The 24561-nt window shown below is 42.7% G+C and overlaps 1 protein-coding gene across 1 annotated transcript in view; it reads left to right on the top strand.

Moving 5' to 3' along the window:
• Nucleotides 1-24561, top strand: part of LOC126106185 (zinc finger protein 586-like) — a 165463-nt gene that overhangs the window by 27712 nt on the left and 113190 nt on the right. Inside the window, exons 2-4 of the mRNA XM_049912422.1 lie at nt 1246-1314; nt 17730-17798; nt 19938-19997. Coding sequence (XP_049768379.1) covers nt 1246-1314; nt 17730-17798; nt 19938-19997 — 198 coding nt within the window. The remainder of the gene's footprint in view (nt 1-1245; nt 1315-17729; nt 17799-19937; nt 19998-24561) is intronic.

Raw genomic sequence — 24561 nt, 5'->3', positions numbered from 1 at the left:
AAGGTTTCGCATCTCTCCCCACACATAAAAGTCCAGACGGGACATATCTGGGGATCGAGCAGGCCATGGTACAAGACCACCTCTGCCAATCCACGTTTCTGGGAACCGTCAGTCCAGGAATTGACGCACATGATGACTGAAATGTGCCGGTTCTCCGTCATGTTGGAACCACATGCGTTGTCTTGTGGGGAGCGGGACGTCTTCGAGAAATTCTGGCAATGCTCTGGCAAGAAAATTGTAATAGTGCCTGCCATTTAATGGCATAGGTAGCAGATATGGCCCAATTAAACAGTCCCCAACAACACTCACACATTAACGAAGAACCACAATTGATGGGTGCTAGTAACTGTGGCATGTGGGTTTTCCTCACTCCAAACATGCGAACTGTGCATGTTGAAGACTTCATCACACCCGAACATTGATTCATCGGTAAACAACACAAAGGATGGAAATGTAGGATGCATTTCAAACTATTCCAGGTACCACTGCAAATACTGTGCTCTGGGTGGATAATCAACTGGTTCCTGCTCCACATGCTGCAAGACAGCTTCCTCAAATTGCAGCGTTCTTACAGTGTGACAGCATCCCTGTCCAGGTAATCTGCTAAATGACCCAGTCTCACGCAGACGTTGGTACACAGTAGCAAACATTATATGATGCGGGATACGGCGATTAGGATATTGTTGATAAAACCGCTGTGCAGCTCATCCGCTGTGGTGCACTATGTAGTACGCACCAACCATATCGGTGTACTCAGTCCAGGTGTATCGCTCCATTAGTAAACAGAGACAATGCACTGCTACACTGGTGGACAGCAGTTGCCTACAACTGAAGATCGTAATACGGCCTCTAACAACAGAAGAGCGTAATACGGCCTCTACCGGTTTAAATAATCCTCATAGAAAAAAATGACATTAGGGAAAAATATATGTTTTGGTGTCCCCTACAACCTCCCAGAGTTTGTCAGTTTAAATACTTTTCACCCGTATATCCCATTTGAGAATCTCTAGTTGCAGTGTTCAGAAATCTTAGGTGGAAAAACTCGTGATAATGGAAGTCAGAATCAAGGTGGTAAGTGTGCTCGGATACCCTAAATGGATAAGGCCACTGCTCATGATAAGTATGAAATCCAGGCAGAGTGTTTCTGTTGTCACAGTGTAATCATCTATATTCTGTAGACAGGTTTCATAAGCACTGCTTGTATTCAGTGTTGCATCTGTACCTAATTCATTTTCTTTAATTCAGGTTGAGGCCAGCCCACTTTCATTCCTGAAGCAGGAGATCGTGCACATGTCCATTAAGCAAGAAACTCCAGTAAGTACTAAAATTCACCTGTCTTCAGAGCTTGCAAAATGTAATGTTGATCTGCACATAAACATATTGTCTCCTTGAGTGCTGGGCGATTCTGTCCCCTCTGTTTTGAACAGTCGCTTGCTAACTTGCACACCTTGAGCATTCTCATTGCCATCTCTTTGCAACATAGCATTTCACTGCAGTCTTTACACACCTTAGGTGCATGGAGAGCTCATCACAATCACACACATGATTATGTACAAAACAACCGATTGAAAGTCTAGGATGGAATAATGACATTAATGTGAAAATCTCTGTTGATCCATTGTGGACACAGGATAGCGGCTGGTCAAATATTTACTGAGGAAACTAGCCAAACAGCTACACATTTTGAGAAGTTATTTTATTTTATTTTAACCAGTTTTCACATTTTAATATGCTAAATATGCATTTAAAAATGCCATCTTCAGGCCCCACATGCACTACATGTGTAGACCGTCACATGTACAGATATTACCGTACTAGAGCCATCAGTATCTGGATGCCATGAGATCCTTATTAGGGTTTCCTTCAAGGACCTGACAACAACTTGCTGTCAAGTCTTTGAAGGAAGCACACGAATAACATTTTCATGGTAGCCAGATACTGACTACTCCAATATGCTAATATCAATATGTCTGATTGTCTACACATGAAGTGCATGTGGGGCCTGAAGATGGCATTTTTAAATGCCAAACTTGGTTGTCAAAATAAAATAAAACAACATCTCAAAATGTACAGCTGTTTGACGATTTCCCTTGGTAAGTAGTATGAAACAAATAGATAGCTACTCATCACACAGTGGAGATGTTGTTGAGTCATATACAGGCACAAGAAAAATAGTGCTTAACAAGTAAGTTTTGCCAAAAGGCCTTCTTCTGAAGTAGACTCCCTCTCCCCCCCCCCCCCCCCAATCCTCTCCCACACACACATATTCACAAAAACATAGCTCACACACAAGATTCCACTACTGTGGTTTTGAAGTGCAAGGATTACCTGGTGGAAGAAATTCTCCTGGTGTCAGATTCATCCACCTACAAACCTTGCCACAGTGACCTTATTAAAGAAATCCAACAGGATCTCCAGTGTCTCCTCAAATCTGTCTGCCCATCCCAAAACCCCTCTCTGGAGTCCTTCTCTCTCCTGCCCGTACCACTCCCTGCGCTTATAGCTTCTACATGCTTCCTAAAGTTCATAAACCCAACCACACAGGACAACCAGTTGTGGCCAGTTACTGTGCCCCCACTGACAGAATCTCTGTTCTCATAGACCAACACCTTAACCCTATTACCAGCAGTCTACCCTCCTATATATAAGACCACAACCATTTCTTCCACCGAGTCTCCAAAGTTCCTGTTTTTCATCACTATTGATGCTACCTTCCTTTTCACTAACATACCTAATAACCATGGCTTTGCCACTATTGAACACTAACTTCCCCAAGACCAGATCAATTTCAAACCTACAAGCTCCTTCTTGGTGACCATTCTTGCCCACAATTAACTCACATTTGGAGGAATCCTCTTCAAACAAATGCACAGTATGGCAATGGACCTCTGCATGGCACCATCCAATACCAACCTGTTCATGGATTATCTAGAGGGATCCTTCCTAACCACCCAGTATCCCAACCCTTCACTTGGTTCAGATTCATTGATGACATCTTTGTGATATACATCAAGGGTGACCGTACCCTACCCATATTCCCCCCCCCCCCCCCCCCCCCCGAAACTCGATCCATTCTGCCCCCTTTGCTTCGGCTTTGATATCAACCCAAGAAGCCACCTTCTACGATGTTGACTGTCACATCAAAGATGACTGCATCTCTGTCTACATCAGACGTACTTACTGGCAGCAACATCTTAACTTTGACAGCTGCCACCCACTCCATACCAAGAAATCCCCTCCGTACGGCCTAGCTACCCATTGCCATCACATCTGTAGTGATGAGCAGTTCCTCTTGAAGTCTCACAGAGGCCTTCACAGACCGAATTCACCCTCCCGACCTCATACAGAAACAAATCTCCTGTGCCTTCTCTCTCCAGTCACCCACCACCTCCCAAAGTGTCACTGTCCGGCCTCAAAGGAGCATTCCCCTTGTGACTCAGTACTACTCAAGACAGGAGTTACAGAATTGTATTCCCCACCAGGGTTTTGACTACCGCTCATCATGCCCTGAAATGAGTGTGTTCTCCTCATTATCCTTCCCACCCCTCCCACAGTGGTATGTCAGTGCCCACTGAACCTACCCAATATCCTCATCCATCCCTATCTCATGGCTCATATCCCTGTAATAGACCTAGATGCAAGATCTGTCCCATACGTCCTCCCACCACCACCACCACCACCTACTCCAGTCTGGTTGCAAACATCACCTATCCTATCCCATCACAGGCAGGGCTACCTGTGAAATCAGTCATGTGACACTAAGCTAAGATGTAACTACAGTGTTGTGTTTTACATGGGCACGACTACCAACAAGCTGTCTGTCCATGTAAATGGCTGCTGATAAACTGTAGCCAAGAAACAGCTGGACCACCAAGTTGTAAAACATGCTGGCCATTGAGTAACAGCTTCACAGCCTGTTTCATCTGAATCCTTCCTACCAACACCAGCTTTCCTGAATTGCACATGTGGGCACCCTCCCTGTAATGTATCATACATTCCTGCTACTCTCCTGACCTCAGCCTTCGTTAGTCGCTGCCCTTCACCCATCTATCCCCTTACTTGTTCCCACTCCAGCACTACACAGACACAGTCTTTATGTTGTGCTTGTCTACGACTCAACATCTCCACTATGTGGTGAGTAGCAGTCTATTGTTTTCGTAGTATTGATGTGTGATTATGTGCCATATATAAATCACTAGAATAAAATGAAATCGCATCCTGTGATCAAATTCAGTAAACATCATCTTACAGACATACTAAATTAAATCAAAAAATTTAACAAGAATTTTCCATGTTTTTGCATGTTCTTGTTCTTGTTGTTGTCTTCATGTGAAAGACTGGTTTTATGTAGATGTCCACAATATGAAATGTTTATCCACCTCCACAAGGACTTTTCCATTATCTTGAGCTGTCTGAGTTAGCGACACAGATCCCTGGCCCCCTCCTCCCATTGGGAGACTTAAATGCCCACAATCCTCTTTGGGGTGGCCACACTGTCTCACAGAGGGTGAGTACTGGAACACCTCCTTTCAGAGTTGGATGCCTGCCTACTCAACACTGGAACTGCAGTTCACTGTGGCGCACAGAATATTTTCAGCTATTGATCTCACAGTTTACAGCCAAGTATTTTACCCCTGTTTCAGTGGCATGTCCTTGGCGGTCTTTGTGGTAGCGACCATTTTTCTATTGTTCTTTCCCACTCCACTCACAGACATCTGCAACGTGCTTCATCTTGGTCACTTCGGAAAGATGATTGGCAAGCTTTCTCCTTTATAGCCACTTTTGCAGCCAGTCATGTGACCGGTATCAACAAATTGGTAAGGATACTGTTAATACTATTATTCATGGTGCAGGAGCAACAATACCCTACTCCTCCGGCGCATCCCGATGATCCCCAGTACCATGGTGATCTGAAGATATAGCCACAGCTGTGGGGAAACAGCTGGGTGCTTCAGTGGCACAAGCACCACCCTTCTATGTATAATTCAATAGCATTCAAGAGACTCAGGGGGAAAGTTCAGTTTTAATAAAGAAAAGAAAGCAGGAATGTTGGCAGCAATATGTCTCGTCTATGTGATCCCACACGTCATTGTCCCAAGTATGGACTAAACTCTGCCACATTTGTGGCCATCCATCACACACATAATTTCCTGGCATTCTTGCCAATGGTAACACCTACACTGCTTCTGCGGTACTTGCCTAATGTTTTGTGGCACACTTTGCTGAAGTGTTGTAATAATTACCATCCTCATTTCCTGACCTGGAAACACCTCACTGAGTGCTGCTCGGAATCCTTCCACGCACACGGCTCTCTGTCGTACGACATCTCGTTTAGTGACTGGGGCCTTTGCAGCAGTTTGGCAATGTGTCGAGATACTGTTGCTGGACGTGACAAAATCCACAACCAAATGTTCAAACATCTTCATGCTGACAGCATGAAACATATCCTCCAGCTTTTTAATTACATTTGGTGGTAGGGGGAATTTCCCTTTCAGTAGTGGAAAGGTGGTATTCCTGTCCTGAAACTGGAGAAGGACCCACATGCTTCAACTAGCTGCCGGACAGTCTCTCTGACGAATGGACTGTGTAAGCTATTGGTGTCTTGAGGCTGGATGGCATACATCACAATTCCAAAGTGGCTTTTGGGCTTTCCAGTCCACCACAGATTAACTGGTTCATTTGGAATCTTCAGTGAAGAATGATTTCACACACTGCCAATATCTGATTGCTGTGTTCTCTGACCTACAGAAGGCATATGATATTACCTGGAGATATATGCTATCTACACTGGGGTTTCTGGGGGAATTTACCCATTTTTATCCAGAACTTCCTATCTCTCCAACTTTTTTGGGTCCAAATAGGTTCGACTGTCAGCAACCAATATGTTCAGGAAACAAGTCCCTCAGGGATTGGGTCTGAGCATTAGAGCATAATGCTGTTCGCTATTACCCTCAGTGGTATCGTAAATGCAGTGGGCCCCACAGTCTCTGTAACTGTATGTGGGTGATCTTTGCCTATACTACCCCTCTGCATCACTGTGCTGAGCACCAACTTCAGGAGGCTCAATGTAGAGTCGATGACTGGGCCCTGAATTTTCAATTCTTAGGTGTTTTATTGACAACAAGCTAACACGGCTGCTGCATGTCTGCTGACTCTAGGTGACTTACATGAAGAAGGTGAATACTCTCCCCTTTCTTAGTCACTCCTCATGGGGTGCAGACCGCACAGTTCTCCTGGCATTTTACAAAGTGCTGATTTTATCCTGCCTGGACTATCAACGTGTTGCCTATGAGTTGGCCGCACCATCCATGCTGAGCTTGCTGGATCCTGTTCACCACATTGGCATGCAGTTGGCAATGGGAGCCTTCTGTACAAGCCCTGATGACGGCCTCCTGGCAGGAGCCAGTCCCACCTCTGTGGGTTAGATGACAGCAGATTCTGGCAAGTTACACATTTACAGTCTGTCAGATGCCTACTCACTCATGTCACTCAACTCTGTTCCACAACCAGCAGTTCAGGCTGTTTGCACATTGCCCAAAATTGGGTAGACCAGCTGCGATCCAACTCAATATTCTACTGGAGGACTTCCAACAGCCACTGTTAGTCTGTGTTCCCAGGGCTCCCTCACAGCACTCCCACCCCCTTTGGTCTGTACCCTGTCCTGTGATACGGATGGACATCTTGGATCCAACTCTTCTGCAACACCTGTTTCTTTCGATCCTCCACAATTGTTCTAATTTGGTATGCGTCTACACAGATGGATCAAAAGACAGTGACAGTATTGGTTACACTTTTGCATGTGCAAGTGGACATGAGAAGCACTCTCTGCTGTATATACAGTCAATTGATTGCCATATCTCAGGTGTTGTGGTACAGCAAATGATAGGCCTTGACAAACATTGAGTTGCTTAAAAGCATAACCCTGTGCTGTCCCAAAAATCTTTTGGTTGCCAACATCCAGGACCTACTGGTTGACCTGCACAGCTCTGGAAAGATGGTGACCTTCATCTGGACATTGAGACACACAGGCATTTCAAGAAATGAACTTGCCGACCATCTATCTGGAGTTTGACACGACATTTTGAGATTCTGGTAATTTGAATGGCAGGCTACTACAACCCAAAACAAGTTGAGGGTTATTAAAAGGTCCAACAAGGTGTGGCATACATCTTTTCAGACCTCTCAGAAGGATGTTGTTGTGTTGTGCCGACTATGCACTGACCACACAAGACTCACCCACGAGTTCATTCTGCATTAGGAGGATGGTCTTCACTGCAGCTGCAGTAGTCTACTGACGATAGCGCATGCTCTTGTTGAGTGCATCCTGCTGGCCAATCAAAGCTTGCCTACCTCACCACCATTGATGCTTGTGGATGGCAAGATGGCCACTACCAAACTATTGTATTTCCTGAGGAAGAGTGCATTTTACACCAAACTGTAATACTACTTCGCTTCCAGTGTTAGGGGTGTGTGTGTGTGTGTGTGTGTGTGTGTGTGTGTGTGTGTGTGTGTGTTGTAGTAGTAAGTAGTAGTGGTTTACTCTCCCTCTACACTCACAGTCATCATCATCTTTCTGGTACAACCGATTCCAGAGGCTCTCGCGTGTGGTTTTTAACTCTGCGTATGTTATTTTATGTCTTATGAAAAGATAAACTGCAATAATGGCTTCTAGTACTGTGATTATCTTGTAGCTGTTACATTAATGGTAATCCTGTTGTGCTTTTGTTCGCAATGATATTTCTGAACATATCTTATTTCATCGACAGCAATTTGTCATTTTCTACCTGTGGTACCATAGCATTTTGTGTACAATTTAGAAAGGAAATGTTTTGAATAGGTAAAATGCTGAAACGATTTTCTGGCCAAAACAATGTTGATTGTACACGAGTAATTACCGTAGTAGCCATAATAGTTGCTGATAGATGAAACTCTACTCCTGTTATAGCACATTCTGTTCCATTGATTAATATTCTGCTAAACTGCAATTACAATCTTGTCATTCTTATGAAAGTCTTGTTTTTGTAATTATTTACTATTACCATTTGTGGCTTGTACACAGAATAAACCCAATGATTTCCAACTTGCTGAAAGTGTGTTCATGGCATCATAACTATCTTCTCACATTCTGGTGCATTCATATTCCTCAAAAATAGTTGTGCTTCACATGACTAGCTATCAGTATGAACTACTCATGCAGGACAGATGGTGATAATTTCATTAATAGAGTTACCAAAATCTTGTACAGATAGAACTAGGTGCATTTCCTGTCATTTAGATACAAGCTATACTTTATTAAACCAAGAATTTAATCCATCTGTCAATACGACTCCATCCAAATGGATACACATGCCAAGTATAACATTCAGATTGTGATTTACACCTAGTTAGTGGGAACTGCACATTAACATATGTATATTCTTTATCAGAATAACCTTTAACTATGAAAACATGATAGTAAAATGCTATACTGCTCTTATTTATGGTAACAAGAAGTTATAGACTTGCAGGGAAATTCCTTTTCCGCTTGCATTAAACCTTGCATACATGTTTTTGGTGGTAACAGCATGGTGTTTAAATTCTTTCCAGTTCTGTTGTAGCATCACTTAAACTCCTTTCTAATTCTCTCATTAGTCTAGCTATCACTACTTTGTTTTCTAATATCTTCAGGTGAGTCTGTATTATACCTAAACCCTTATTTACAGTAAACATGGTGTCATTAGCATATTGCTATAATTCAGTTGTTGTTTTATGCAACATTTTAGTCATCTTTAAAAATCCTTGATCTATACCTACTTGACCTGTTTTACTATTCAAATTTGAAGTATCATCATTATGTATTGTGCCAGCCATTGCTTTTAGTAGTTCACCACTCACATTCAGCCATACTCTTACTTTGCACTAGGGAATATGGGATTGTACCTGTTACTTCCTGCAACTGCTCTCTTATCATAGGAAAAATTAAGTTCATAATATTCACTCTGTATATCCCCTGTCATATTGCCTCATTTTGCTTCCTTTAGCACTTCTAAGAATGTATCTTGCAACCTTCTCTCTCCGTTTGTCACCTCTCAGATGTTGAAGGTCAGTCTAAATGACTGTCTGTGATTTGTGAGGACTGCATCTGGCTGCTGCAATAACACTACCCCATTCGACAAAGGCAGGTTGACAATTTCTTGTGCTCTGAAGACTGCTAAACTCCATCTAAGTGTCATCTTCACCATCACCCAAAGGAAATAATTTACACATAATCCCTTCATCCTTAGGAAAAAAGTGAGAATACAAAACAAGACCCTTAGTACACCAAATGAATCAATAAAAAGAACATTTTCTACAATTATCAGTGTATCTCTTTTATCTCCATCTATTTATTCCTTGGTCTCAACCTGTTTGGCCTATTCTGTGGTGTGTCTTTATTTGTTTGCGTTTCTAATTGGTACAACACGTATGGATGTTGCTTTGTAAAGGAACATTTTCAAAAAAAGAGTTCAGAATTTCTGCTTTTGCTTAGTTACCATCAACTTTAGTTCTCATCTTGTCAATGAGGTATTAGTACCACTAACAGCCTTTACATATGACGTGCATTTCTTTGGGTTTTGTGAGAGATCTTTTAATAATATTCTGCTGTGGTAGTCACTGATGGCTTCACACGTTGCCCTCTTGGCAGCGAAACGTGTTTCATATACCATCTCTGTACCTGTGTACTATGCTTTCTTTTACACCTGTTATGCAGTAGTGTCTTTTTCTTGAGAAATTTCTTTACAGTTACTGTATACCACAGACAGTTGCTCTCACCGTAAACTGTTGTGCTAAGTACAGATTTATCAAATGGATGGTTAACCATTCCTTTACACTTGAGCGCCCCCAGGGGCTCAGCATTCATTTGCTGGGTACGGGCTTGGCGACCCTGGGGTTCCTGATCTGGGGACTGGTACGCGCCACCAGTCCCCTGTCACCGTAACCTCTGAGCATACTTCAGCGACCACCGTGCGGCACGGCGGTGGAACGTTGTGTGTCTCAGGGAATGGGGATCTTGGCTTGACCGCCAAGATCGCGAGGATGGAATAAACCTCTATAAAAAAAACCCTCAATCTCAAGGTGTGCTGCGCGCTGATGAGATGCATGGCTATTGAGGTGGAACAGTCGATAGCGGGCAACCTCTGGGGAACCTGCCGCACCTCAGTTGTATAAGGCTTACCTAGGCACGCGGGGCTCTGTCTAGGTGCTAGGTGGACTTCTAGTTCCCTAGCTGCTCATGGGACCGAGATGGATCCTTCGAAATCCTCTTTTCTTCCTCCCAGCGGAAAGGGTGGGCCGCTGGAAGGTTCTCACACCCAGTCTCTTAAGAGGGCCCGTGCAGTCAGTCCCCCTGACTCCGGCGCTTCTTTGAAAAGTCCAGTCTTAGGTAACAGAATGCATTCTGGTAATCCGAATGTGTTTCTCATTGTGAAACGGAAGGAGGGTAGTTTCGAGAAGGTTTCGCCCTTCTATATACAAAAGGGATTGGAGGGAATCTGTGGCTCCTTAAAATCGGTGAAGCGCTTACGTAATGGGACCTTGCTAGTGGAAACTTCCACTTCCCAGCAAGCAACTAACCTCCAATCTGCTAAATGCCTTGGAGATTATGCCATAGACACTGCACTGCACAGCACCTTGAACTACAGCAAAGGTGTTGTGACATGCCGGGATCTAGTTGACATTCCCAAGGAAGAACTGCAACATGAGTGGGCTCCAGACGGTATCGTTGATGTCTAACACATCATGAAGAAGGTTGATGGCTCTCTTGTCAAATCCGACTCCTTTATTCTGACCTTCAGTAGCACAAAACTTCCTGAACATGTTAAAGCTGGCTTCCTTCGCCTTAGTGTGAGGCCTTATTTCCCGACCCCAATGCGCTGTTTTAAATGCCAGCGTTTTGGGCATACCACCTTAGGCTGTAAAGGCGAAGCGACTTGTGGAAACTGTGGTCAGGCTGCTCATGAAGGAGTTGGTTGCTCGTCTCCGGCTAAATGTATTAATTGCTCTGGGAACCACCCTGTTTGGAGTAGGGACTGCCGCATATTTTTAGAGGAACGCAAGGTCCAGGAAATAAAAACAACCAAGCGTATCCCCTATGGTGAGGCCAAGAAGATCTTTAAGTCGATGCAACCTCCCACATTTGCTACATCTTTTGCCTCCCTGGTTCAGAAGCCTACTCCAAAAGTCGATGCCTCAACGCAGACCGAGGTGGTGAGTGTTGGCACTAACACCTGTAGCTGTCAGTGCACTTGCAACGCCCCCAGTGTTTCAGAGCCAGTAGCCCCTACTCGAATGGCAGACAAAGGTACAGTGGTGAACTTGGGCCAGCCCCTGGCGCCTCCAACATCTGAGGCTGTTCCCAAGCCCAGTGCGCCAATTACCACTCCCACATCAGCTCCCCCAAAGTCCACCAAACCACAGAAAGCTACCGTACAGCAGCAACAGCGCGTCAAATCCCGTGGTAAACCATCTGACCATGCGGATGTTGTATTACGTGAGGCTTCATCTGACTCTTCCTCAGAGTTGATGGAGTACGATGTATGTGTGGGGCAATCATCTCGTCCCATGCCTGCCCCTCCACCTGCTGCGGTCTCCCCGCCCCGTCGGAGAGACAGGATGAAGGTGCTACCCCCAACATAGATGGCTCCCATACTCCAGTGGAACTTGCAAGGGTTCAGGACGCATGTGGAGGAACTTTGTCTACTCTCTCAGGGTAGACCACTGTGTCTCTGTCTCCAGGAGACATATTTCCATCCATTATACTCCCCTGAGATACGAGGCTACACACTCCACAAAAAGGACGACCTGCGTGGAGAGAGAGCTAGAGGAGGCGTAGGTATTTTCGTCCGGACGGACTATCACTCCTCGCCTCTCTCACTTACGACGGCGTTACAGGCTGTCGCTGTGTCCGTGCACGTGCGTCATCCATTGACTGTATGTTCACTTTACTTGCCCCCAAATGATGCTCTTGATGAAGCGGCCCTCACCGACCTTCTTACCCAGCTCCCCCAGCCATTCATTATTTGTGGTGATTTTAATGCCCACAATGTGCTTTGGGGCTCTGCAATTACCTGCCCCAGGGGTAGAGCAATTGAGAGGCTTCTCCTGTCATCCTGTGCCTACTTGCTCAATGGAGGACAGAGTACTCATTTCTCCACAGCGACTGGGTCGTTCTCTGCCCTTGATCTCTCGCTTTGCTCTCCAGCTCTTGCCGCCAGTGCCCACTAGGAAGTGGTCGCTGACTTGCACGGCAGTGATCATTTCCCAATCTGGATTCACCTGCCAGATGGCGTGGGCCCCGAAAGGAGACCACCACGATGGGTGCTCAGTGGAGCTGACTGGACACTTTATAGCCAGTTGGCCCAATTCAAACACTGTGCGAATGTTGAGGTGTGGGTGGATCATATTACCACAATGGTCCACCACGCCACTGCAGCATCCATTCCACAGTCCACAGGCCACCAGAAGAGGCCACCTGTGCCTTGGTGGAGTGCCGAATGCTGCTCTGCGATCAGGACCAGACGTGCGGCTCTGCGTCGGTTCAAGTGTCGGCCAACTGCTGAGAATCTTGCAGTCTTTCGGGTGGCGAGGGCAAGATGTCGCCGCATTATTCGTGAGAGCAAGAAGAGGTCGTGGCAAACGTTCCTGAACACCATTAATCATTCCACCAAAAGTTCCATTGTGTGGGAGACCATCAGGAGAATTTCTGGCACAGGAGGGAGGTGCCCCATGGCTGCTGTAATGACTAACGGCACTCTCCACACGGATCTGCGAGACATTGCCCAGACTATGGCAGTGTATTTTGCCACAGTTACTGCAACAACCAGTCAGGATCCCGGTTTCCAGTGCCATAGAGCGGTTGCTGAGAGATGTAGTCTGAACTTCCAGTCCACCTCTCATGAAGTTTACAAGTGCCCATTTTCTGTGTGGGAGCTGGATTCTGCATTGTCTGGGGCTCGTGACACATCCCCTGGTCACGACAGGATCCATTACAGTATGCTATGGCACCTCACAATGCGCAACAGAGAAATCCTCCTCGCACTTTTTAATGCCATTTGGGCATCGGGTCACTTTCCTGACGAGTGGCGTGAGGCAGTTTTAATCCCTTTTTTAAAACCTGGGAAAGACCGCACGAGCCCAAGTAGCTACCGTAGTATTGCCCTCACTAGTTGCATAGGGAAGACCTTGGAGCGGATGGTCAACTGCCGCCTTGTCTGGATGTTAGAATCCCGGCAACTCCTTAGTCGCTTTCAGTGTGGGTTCAGGAGGTTTCGTTCCACAGTCGATAATCTTGCCCTCGTGGAGGCAGCTATACAACAAGCTTTCCTACGCCGTCATCACCTTCTAGGTGTATTTTTCGACATCGAGAAGGCCTACGATACTACTTGGAGGCGTCTCATCCTGGAGCAGCTTCACGAATGGGGTTTTTGTGGTTGTCTTCCTCTTTTTATTCAGTCTTTCCTCTCGCCACGATATTTTAGATACCAAATTGGTGACGTCCTGTCTGATCACTTTGAGCAGGAGAATGGTGTCCCTCAGGGAAGGGGTTTTAAGTGTGACTCTGTTTGCCATCGCTATTAATAGCATTACGTCCATAGTGAAAAGTCCTGTCCAGTGTTCTTTGTTAGTGGATGATTTCTCTTTGTTCTGCTCTTCTTCAAGCCTTGCAACGACAACCCGTCAGTTGCAACTTACGATTAGGCATTTGGATGACTGGGCGAAGAAGAGTGGTTTTCAGTTTTCCACCGAGAAGTCTGTATGTGTTCTGTTTAACCGTTCTCGTTCGATTTTAACCTTTCCTGAGTTGCGCTTGAGGGACACTATTCTTACTTTTAAAGACACAGTGAGATTTCTGGGGCTCATTTTTGACTCGAGGCTCACGTGGTTACCTCATCTTAAAGACCTGAAATGGCGATCGCTTCAGGCTTTAAGTATTTTAAAATGTCTTAGCCACAGTACATGGGGAGCTGACAGTTTTACAGGGCGTTTGTGCTGTCTCGGCTCGATTATGGGTGCATGGTGTATGGGTCTGTGAGGCCTTCTTACTTAAGAATGTTGGACGTTGTGCACCATGAAGGGCTTCGGTTGGCCACTGGGGCATTCCGAACTAGCCCCATACCCAGCCTCTGTGAACCGCCACTTCATATGCGGCGACGGCTACTTACAGTGCGCCAGGCGTATAAAACTTTGTCCACACCCTACACCCCTGCATACCATACCGTTGCTCAGCCTCCTCTGGCACGATTGTTTCATAACCGGCAACGTGCGACGCAGCCCTATAGGATTTGCGCACAGGATTGCCTCGGTGCGATGTCTATGGCTGGTCTTCGTGTTTTACGTCGCGGTTGGAGCAGATCTCCACCTTGGCTCCTCCGGAGACCCAAACTTATTTTAGATTTGACTAATTTTAAGGAAGCTGGCACACCAGATTTTACGTTCCAATCTCTGTTTTTTAACATTTTAGATGTGCATCACGGTTTCACTGTCGTTTATACTGATGGCTCCAAACAGGAGCCTTTCCTTGGCTGTTCTGTGGTGTTCCCTGATCATGTTACCCAGATTCGCCTCCCTGCTGAATATATCATTTTCGCAGCGGAGCTCCACGCAATCCTGATGGCACTGGAGCAGATACATCGTGTTCAGGGCGATCGATTTCTTCTCTGCTCCGATTCTCTTAGTGCCTTACAATCACTGCAGAACCTATACCCGACTGAAGAGATGGTCCAGCTGATACATGACCAACTGTACTTGCTCCAACGGCGGGGTAAAGAGGTATCCTTCTGCTGGGTGCCTGGTCATGTCGGCATATGGGGCAATGGACAGGCTGATCGGGCTGCCAAGGAGGCCTGCAGAGAGCAGGATGTGGTCCAGTGTCCTATCCCCTTGCAGTCAGTCATTGCTGCACTTCCACAGGAAGTGCATGGAGTTGTGGGAGGACGAATGGCTGGCGGTGGCGGCCAATAAACTGCGGTCGGTAAAGTCAACCTTTCGGCCGTGGCGTTCCTCCTGCCGGCTGTTCAGGTGGGAAGAGGTGGCGCTCACACGTCTTTGGATCGGGCACTGTCCTCTGACACACAGCTATTTATTACGGTGGGAGGATCCTCCGTTTTGTGATGCTTGTGGTGTGCACATCTCTGTCCGGCACATTTTAACAGACTGCATTTTATACCGTGATGCAAGGGCAGAAGCACAAGTTGATGGGGATCTACCCTGTGTTTTAGCTAACTATGAGACGTGTGTGTCTAGGGTTTTTAAGTTTTGTGATGTGTCTGGACTCTGGCCTAAACTTTTAGGCTGGCAGTTTTAGTGTATTGCAGAGTGGCTGACTCCTCCCTTTTTTCCTTGCGGTCAGCCATCCACTTCCATCTGCTCCATTGTTTTAGCTCCCTCTACCTTTTTCTTCCTGTGTTATCCATGTTTTACTGCTGACGCCCTGCTTCTTCCCATGCTTCGGTGTGGGTGAGCACATATTTTTTTATGATTGTTCCCTGTGTTTTATGTTCCGTTTGATGTAAATGTTCTGAGTTTTTTTTTTCTTGACACCCATCTCACTATGATACTGAATGGGCGCTGAAGACCTTGCTGTCGTGCGCCCACAAAACCCTTCTACTACTACTACTACTTTACACTTGAGCAGTACAGTATAACCCTGCTTTTAAATTCCCAGAATTAACATTTTCCTGCCGTTTACAACATTTTTTTGTCAGTACCATCAAATTTCCTATGCCCACAAATGTTAATTTGCACCCAATTTTGCATCAACATATTTTTCATTTTCCCATAATTTACACATTACTAGAAAGTGTTTGTGGCGAAAAATGACACTGGCATGATGTTCACTGTCCAGTAGTGTTTACAAATATTCTGTGGTTAAGTTTCTTGACACCACAGCACTTGACTCAGCAGATTGAAAGCAGTAAACATGTAAAAGTTGGAACAATTCATGCCGTATCTCCCACCGCTGTCAAGCTCTACTTGGCGTGGTGGCTGATGTGAGAAACTAGGTTCATTCAAATGTAGATATCGTGACCAATCACAATTACTTCCAAACTGTCTCTTCTGCACAAACACAGTTTTGTGATTGTTGTGATCATTGTGACACCTTTGTCCTACCATATTTAGTGTGTTTCGGCATATGGCCTCTTGGAGCACTAGTTGACACAGTCATTCACTTTGCGATGCTCAAATGTTTTTAGGTTACACACAGCACGTGTTATGTATTTCATTCTTGCTGAACAAAACGTGTTTTGAGAAGTTATTCTCTTGTCAAATGCAGTATTTACGTATTTATTTTTTGTGATATTACACAAACAGACAATGTGAGTGATGGTTTGTGTGTGTGCATGGTTTTCTACATAGCTGATGAGGCACAGTACCTAATAAGCTCAAAAAGATGACTACAATGTAAGACACGCAGACATTCAAACACCGCACAAAATACTTATGTACATATTTGCACTTGATAATGAGAAAAATTTCCCAAAACACATTGTGCTAAACATGAAAAGAATCGTAACTAGTACAGTATTTCATTATTTAAATAATGAATGACAGTTGCTGGCTTTCAGACACATCGATTATGACATACGAAATTGAGTCAAATGTTCCTATGTTCCAGTCAGTTATCTGTTCCAATTACATCAGCATTTTTTATTAGATAATAAACCTTCACTAGGTAATGAACAAGTCCCTGACACGTCTTTTGATGCCTGTTATGTACATAATGTGCAAGGGGGTATCCTATACGTAACTTTGACAGCATAAAACGTTATTTCCCAAATTTCACATTTTCCTGCGTTTTACACCATTTCTTTGAAGTCCCTTGAAAAGTGTAAAAGGGGGGTCTCACTGTAGTTTCTTTACCTAGTGCTGTCACCCAGAGCAAAATATTTGTATTTCCACAGTGATATATAACAACAGTGTCTCTGTATCTAATTTAATGAGCATATAATTATTTATATTTGTTTTAGTTGATCTTCTTTGGTAATCAGATTGTGTTACTCAAGAATATGTAAGTAGTTCGTGCACATGTAACGTGTATATGAGCATATCGGAACCATCCAATATAATATAATGTAACATAGTATAATGTATCTTTTTCTTTATTTCATTTACTTGTGTGAGTAACATGTGTACAACTGTTACACAAATTAACTGTTTTCTTGATCCAACAAGGAATTTTAAAGTCTGATTGTCAGATTACTGCTGCAGATCTCCTTAGAAGTTATTTTTGTTCCAGCAGGTGATGACTAATAATTATTATACTCAACTTATTGAACTGAAATGGTGAAGTCACATTTTTGTTATTGTACTCATTTTATTCCAGTCGTATGGCAATATATTTGGGTAATCTTTAAAAAAAGTCACCTGCAAGATAATTCTGTGTAAAGAGGAAATTGGATAGGGAGGGTAAGCCACAGTGCTCCACTGACTCCATTCCTCCAGTTCTGTTCGCATATACCTCATTTGAGAACCTCTGGTTGCAGTGTTCAGAAATCATAGGTGGAAAAACTGGTAATAATGGAAGTCAGAATCAGGGTGGGAAGTGTGCTCAGCTATTCTAATGTATAAGGCAGCTGCTCATGATAAGTGTGAAATCCAGGCAGAGTGTTTCTGTTGTCACAGTGTAATCATTTATATTCTATAGACTGGTTTCATAAGTACTGCTTGTACTCAGTGTTGCACCTGTACTTAACTCATTTCTTTTCATTCAGGTTGAGGCCGACCCACTTGCATTCCCAAAGCAAGAGATCGAGTACATACCTATTAAGGAAGAAACTCCAGTAAGTACTAAAATTCAGCTGTCTTCAGAGCTTGCAAAAAGTAATTTCGTTCTGCACAGAAACACATCATCTTCTCGAGTGCTGGGTGATTCTGTCCCTCTGTGGCGAAGTGATGGCATCATCATTGTACTGTTGCTTGCTGACCTGCCCACTTTGAGCATACACACACACACACACACACACACACACACACACACACACACACACACACACACACACACACAAGCTTCCACCAGGGTGGTGGGTTTGAATGGCAAACATTACCTTGTGGAAGGACTGCATCAGCTATCTGATTTGTTCACCTAAAAACCCCGCTTCAGTGACCCTATTTTAGAAATCCAGCAGGATCTCCAGTGTCCTCTCAAATCATGAGGTCCATCCCAGACCACCTCCCCTGAGTCTACCTCTCTCACCACTTATACAACTCCCTACATTCCTACCTTCTACATGCTTCATGAAGTTCATAAACCCAATCACCCAGGACACCTCATTATGGCCAGTTACTGTGCCCTCACTGAGAGAATCTCTGCTTTTGTAGACCAATACCTTCCAACCTATTACCTCAGTCTACCCTCCTTCATAAAAAACACCAGCCATTTCCTCCACCAACTGTTCACAGTTCCTGTTCCTTCATCACAAGGTGACCTACTTATCATTCATTTTTAATAACATCCCAAATGCCCGTGGCCCTGCCACCGTTGAACACTAACTGTCAATCTTGTCATGAAATGATAAACGTGAATTGTCACTATTGTTTCCTCAAGCTTTGAAACTCAACGTGCTACACATATCCCTTACTGTCAAGCAGTGACCACTGTGTGGGTAAGAACCATCTGCCCATCATAGTTCAGAACACGTGACACTGTAAACAATAAGATGCATGAAAAATTTCCACAACATACATGCCAGTTAAATGTATTATTTCTGTGCTATTAGTTGTATTCACAATAAAGTCCACCAAATGCTTCTAGAAAAATATGTTATGGTACGTCATACACCCATAATTCAGGAGATATGACATCATAAACACTGAGATGTGTGAAAAACTGCCATATAAAGCATGATGATTAAATTTATTACTTCTCTTGTAGCAACTCTAGTCAGAGCACATTTTGTCACTGAATGTACCTATAAAATTATATCATTGAATTATGCATAGTTCAAAAGATATGACATAAACACTGAGATACGTGAAAAAATGCATCAAGTTTTAATTCATTTATTCTTTACTGTTAAGACACTTGGGCAGTCGAGTCAACTTTGGAAATCACTGGTATCTGGGAGTGCTTTTGACATCTTGCAACTGTGAATCCCAAACAGCTGTAGGTGGCAATGATGACAGTCTATTGAGCTATGAAGAGGCATTGCCATAGAACCGTTTACATAATCACTTAGCAGGGTAGTGCAGTGGTTGGCATATCATAATTGCATCCGGTAGCATGATGGTTCAAACCCACGTCTGGCCATCCTGATTTAGGCCACTAAGGCAAATTACTTAAGGCAAATGCTAGGATGGTTCCTTTGAAGGGGCACAGCCAATTTCCTTCTCCATAGTTCCATAGTCAGAGCTTATGCTCGTCCCTAAAAGACCTCATTGTTGAAGGGATGTTAAAACAGTGATTTCCTCTTCCTCCATTTACAAAATTACATTGTAGGCACGCATAGCAGCTACATACACAATGTACAGAAACTGCCTGGGATTACGTTTTGTAATTTGGATTCTGTACTTACACATTTGTTTATTGTGCACATTTCTCAAACAAATTTTATAATTTTGAAGGTGTTTTCTTGAATACATGGAAATGAAATCTTTTCAGTACTTCACCTCAAAAGCAGTTCATTTTTTGTTTTTGTTTCTAGTGGCAAATTGAGAAAATGAATACCTGGGTAATGCCCGGTTTTTCAGGTAGCTATCTAAATAAAAATCATAAAATTACAAATTACATTTGTTAGCCCCACCATTACTTAAAAAAACTATTAATTGCAGAGGACACTAAATTAGAAAGAGCTGACTGGCTCTGTGTACGTCATTGGCTATGCATTGTAGAAGGGGAAAATGTTGGTTGATGTTCACAACATGACTTAAGCATTTATGCACACACAAGAGTAAACCTGTTTACTCTTTTTCATTGTCTGCAGGAGTGGGACATGCCTGATGACCACAATAGTATACGTGATCCACTAAGCATCATTAAAGAGGTGAGTTGTTATTATGTTGTGATGGATAATTGCCCTGCATAATGTAGAATAGTAATTTACTTATTCTCTATAGAGAATTTGGATTTTAAACATGTATACTAAAAGTCATGCCATAACTTACTGGAAACAATTACAAAAACACAGGATATCTCAATTAGGTATGTGTGATATGGTGTAAAGAAAGTTAATCGACTCCTCTAAAGTATTTTCATTAATACTATAAAACACTTATTATTAAGATATTACTAAGATATTGAATAGTATATTTCATGATAGGTGGATTGGTCTTCGAAGCACCATACCATGGCCTGTCCGTTCACCGGATCTGACATCCCTGGATTTCTTTCTGTGGGGAAAGTTGAAGGATATTTGCTATCGTGATCCACCAACAATGCCTGACAACATGCATCAGCGCATTGTCAATGCATGTGCGAACATTATGGAAGGCGAACTACTCGCTGTTGAGAGGAATGTCCTTACACGTATTGCCAAATGCATTGAGGTTGACTAACCTATACCTTGGTCTGTGCTTCATTATGGTGTTCACAACAATCTACATTCCAATAAATAAAAAAGTGCATAAAAATTGTCAGTGTTCTGTTCCCTTCCTGTTTACACTTGAACGACATCACATGACTGAACTTCATTACGTTATAGGATGAACTCCACACATAGTATCAGTAAATTTGGGTGCAGATGAATCCTCTGTTCATATGCTTGACTGCTGCATGCTTCCTTACTTAAGTTGCAAATGCAAGTTACAGATAGGCATACACTACTGCAAAATACGCCTTTCACCTTTGATCACAATTCAAATTGATTTTTGTAATTTGTGGCATAAAAAATGAGTGTGGTGTTCCCAAGACACAGATACCCCTCTAACATTAGACTGAGAAAGGCAATTCTGTCATCCAGTTTCATTTTTGTATCACCAATATCCATTCATTGTTAGGTGATTGAGTAGTTAAAGCAGAAATTTAATTGAAACTTCCTGGCATACAGAAACTGTGTGCAAGAGCATAGTTTGGCTCCAGAATTTTGACTTTTGCACAAAGTGCCTCTTTAAAACCGTTGTCCTTTTCTGTAAAACTGAAAATTCAGCAGATAGTGAAGAAACCTCAGCAAGTTGTGAAACCTGGTAACTTCTACAAAATGATGACTGATGATGAAATTTTGAGAATTAAGTTTGGTAAGTCGTTTTGTTTGTTTGTTTTGCTTTATTATCCACAGGCTGTACTATAGATGCACAGTAGAAGAAAACTTCCATATGCAAAAGGCATTAGAAGAAGAAAAATAGATAGGTGATACACCACACTATGCAGTGGCACACTGCTTAATATATTTAGGGAGCTATACAGATAACTTCAAATATCGCTCCAAACTGATATGAAAACAAATGAGCATCGATGGTGACTAGACACACGTCAGCAGCATATGTACTGTTTAATGAAGTGAAAAAGTGTAATTTGTTAGTGAAGTTCCATAAAACATTATTGTGTTTCTGCATGCATTTCCACAACAGATGAGAATGGATACTGAAAAACTAACTGTAAGTAAACACAAAGTATAGTCACAAAATGTCTTTGTACAGTGAAATTACATGTCATAGATAAAATGATTTGCTGACTTACCAACAAAACTCATACTAACATCTTGTGGTTGCAGATGACAAGCTACTGGTATACAGTAATGTAAAGAGAGCCTACAGAACTCCAATATTTCAAAAAAATTCTTTCACTCAGCATCAGACCAACAGCTCACAAACTCAATGTTATTCAGTAGCTTGTATGGAACATTACAAAGGAAAGTGTTTTACATCCTTATCATGCAGACAATCCAAAATGAGAAAATTATCTAAGACAAGCCAATTTTTGTACCTGAGCCTCAGGTCACCAGCAGTTTTTCAACAATGTTAACTTTCCCTGCTTCATCTTGTTTATGGATGACATTACTTTTACAGTGGAAACAATATTTAATGTCCACAACCATCACCAGTCTACATATGAAAATCCTTATCAAAATAAAAATCCTTATCAAACTCAGGAAAATGGTCACTAGGAAAGATTTTGGGCAAATGTCTGGACATGATCAGTCAGTGACATCTTCATTGAACCTTTCTTTCCACATCCTTGAATAAATGGACACAATTATTTACAATTTTTGTAGGTGGAATTGTCCAGAAAATGCTCATGTCTCAAGGTAACCCATTTCTGTTTTTACATAAATTTAGCTTTCACAGGATTTTTCTTGGTAACACAACCCAAATATACCATCACTTGAAATAAATTAAATTGATATTGTTAGAACTGTAGTTCAAATTTGTTCAAATGGCTCTGAGCACTATGGGACTTAACTTCTGAGGTCATCAGTCCCCTAGAACTTACAACTACTTAAACCTAACCAACCTAAGAACATCACACACATCCATGCCCGAGGCAGGATTCAAACCTGCGACCGTAGCAGTCGCGCAATTCCAGACTGTAGCGCCTAGAACCGATCGGCCACCCCGGCCAGCCGAGAACTGTAGTAATATATATATTGTACTTAACTGCAGTGCAGGATACAAAAGTCTAACATTGTAGTTGGTATTCAACCTGACATACATTTTTAGTAGCTTCAGCTTTTTATTTATTTATTTTTTTAGTGGCAAAACATGGATACATACATCCTCTTAGTTAGCTTCTTCCACTCCTTTCGACAAAAAGCAGTGCCATGTTTCTGTACAATGCAGTGTCCAAACAGTCACATGCTGTTCTTGAATGCTACCTGACTAAATATTTTACATCAGTTAAAAGTGTGTGGGCTATTTATGAAATTTTTAATAATACAGAGCAGTATTTAGTTGTTAGTAAACTTGATTATAATTAAATCAGTTAATTTACAAAAAAATAATAAACTTCTGGTTGTATTTTTGTTTGTTCAAACCTTAATGTTAAGTACAACTTTTTAAGAACTTAGAACAACAACTAATAAATTACACAGTAGTTGACAAATTCCAGCATTATATTTTAAATTTGTAATTTCATATCTGAATTCATTCTAAAATAATTGTTACGATATTATGAAAAGGATAATTGCTACTCACCAACACGCACACATGTGTGTATGGTTGCATTCTGCCGGCTGGAGAGGGTGAACGGAGAAAAGAGACAGGGAGTGGGAGGGAGGCTTGGAGGAGGATGGCTGGTGGTTCACAGGGAGGAAGCAGGTGTGTAAGATAGGAATTCGCGACAGCAGCACATGTCGATGCATGTGATATGGTGTGACAGTCGTGTGGATGGGGCGACAGAGGAAGGAAGGGAGACTGTAGGGAAAAGGGTGTGGATGCAGGAAGAGTGCAGTTAGGATCTTCCCTCTTAAATTATTTACATTCTGCCAGAACTTTCCATTTCCAAATTCATTTGCTATGTATTAACATATGTTTCTACTTGCAGGCAAAAACACATAACACTGAGTCTTTAAATAATAGTTATTAGTCTGGTTTATGAACAACCAGCCTTATTTTTGCCACCATTTTTAAGTCTATTAGTGGACTACATCTCTTGTAAAGTTGTGATAGAGAAGGCTTGTTTATTTGCCCCTCCCAAACAAACTTTTTGTTTTCCTTTCACGTGCTATCATATTCCTAAAAGTGGCGGCTAATGGGGCTTTGGTGAAGCTATGATAGACCTAGCTAGCCAAGCTAGTCAACAGTGGATCTAAGATCAGCTTACAACAAGGGAACTAGTGTCAGAAAGGACTGACAAAAAGACAATGACCCAGCAAGGCAAATGGACTATGAAATTGGAACTTTGAACATTGGTGTACAGACAGGAAGGCTAGAAAAGAGGTGGATATAATTGAGAGGAAAAAAGCTAGATGTTAAAGGCATGGGAGAGACAAGAAGAAGACAATACTGAACTGAGGAAAGGTTACAGATTGTAGTGGAATGAAAATGAAGAAAGAATACTAAAAGGAGAGGGAGCTTTTGTGAAGGATGCTCTAAAATAAAAGTTACAAAGAACAAGTGCCATGGTAGTGACATAAGAATGGTCAGAATTGTGGTTATAAACTGTCGTAGTTGTGCTGGAAAAGAACCAGAGCTCCAAGTGCTAATTGAAAGCAGTGACTCTCAAATTATTATAGGCACAGAAAGTTGGCTAAAACTGGAAATAAGTTCAGCTGAAATTTTGGAAAGGACCTAATTTTGTTAAGAGAGGATAGATTAAATACAGTTGGTGGTAGAGTGTTTATATTGCTGTCAGAAATAGTTTACCTTGTAGTGAAACTGAAGTAGATAGTTCCTGTGACATAGTATTGCTAAAGGTTATACTTAACAACTAGATTAAATTAATAATTGTTCATCATTACCCCCCCCCCCCCCCTCCCCAACTCAGGAGACACAGTTGGCGAACAGTTCAAAGAAAAGCTGTGTATAATTTCAAATAGGTATCACCACTCATACAATTATAATTGGTGGTGACTTCACTCTACCCTCCATATGTTAGCATAGATACAGGTTTAAAGTTGGTGTTGGGAAATAAAATTTGTCCAAATCATTCTGAATGCTTTCTCAAAAAATTAT

This window comes from Schistocerca cancellata, chromosome 10 (genome assembly GCF_023864275.1).
Source record: "Schistocerca cancellata isolate TAMUIC-IGC-003103 chromosome 10, iqSchCanc2.1, whole genome shotgun sequence".
NCBI lineage: Eukaryota > Metazoa > Arthropoda > Insecta > Orthoptera > Acrididae > Schistocerca > Schistocerca cancellata.
This window is presented reverse-complemented; position numbering and strand designations above follow the sequence as displayed.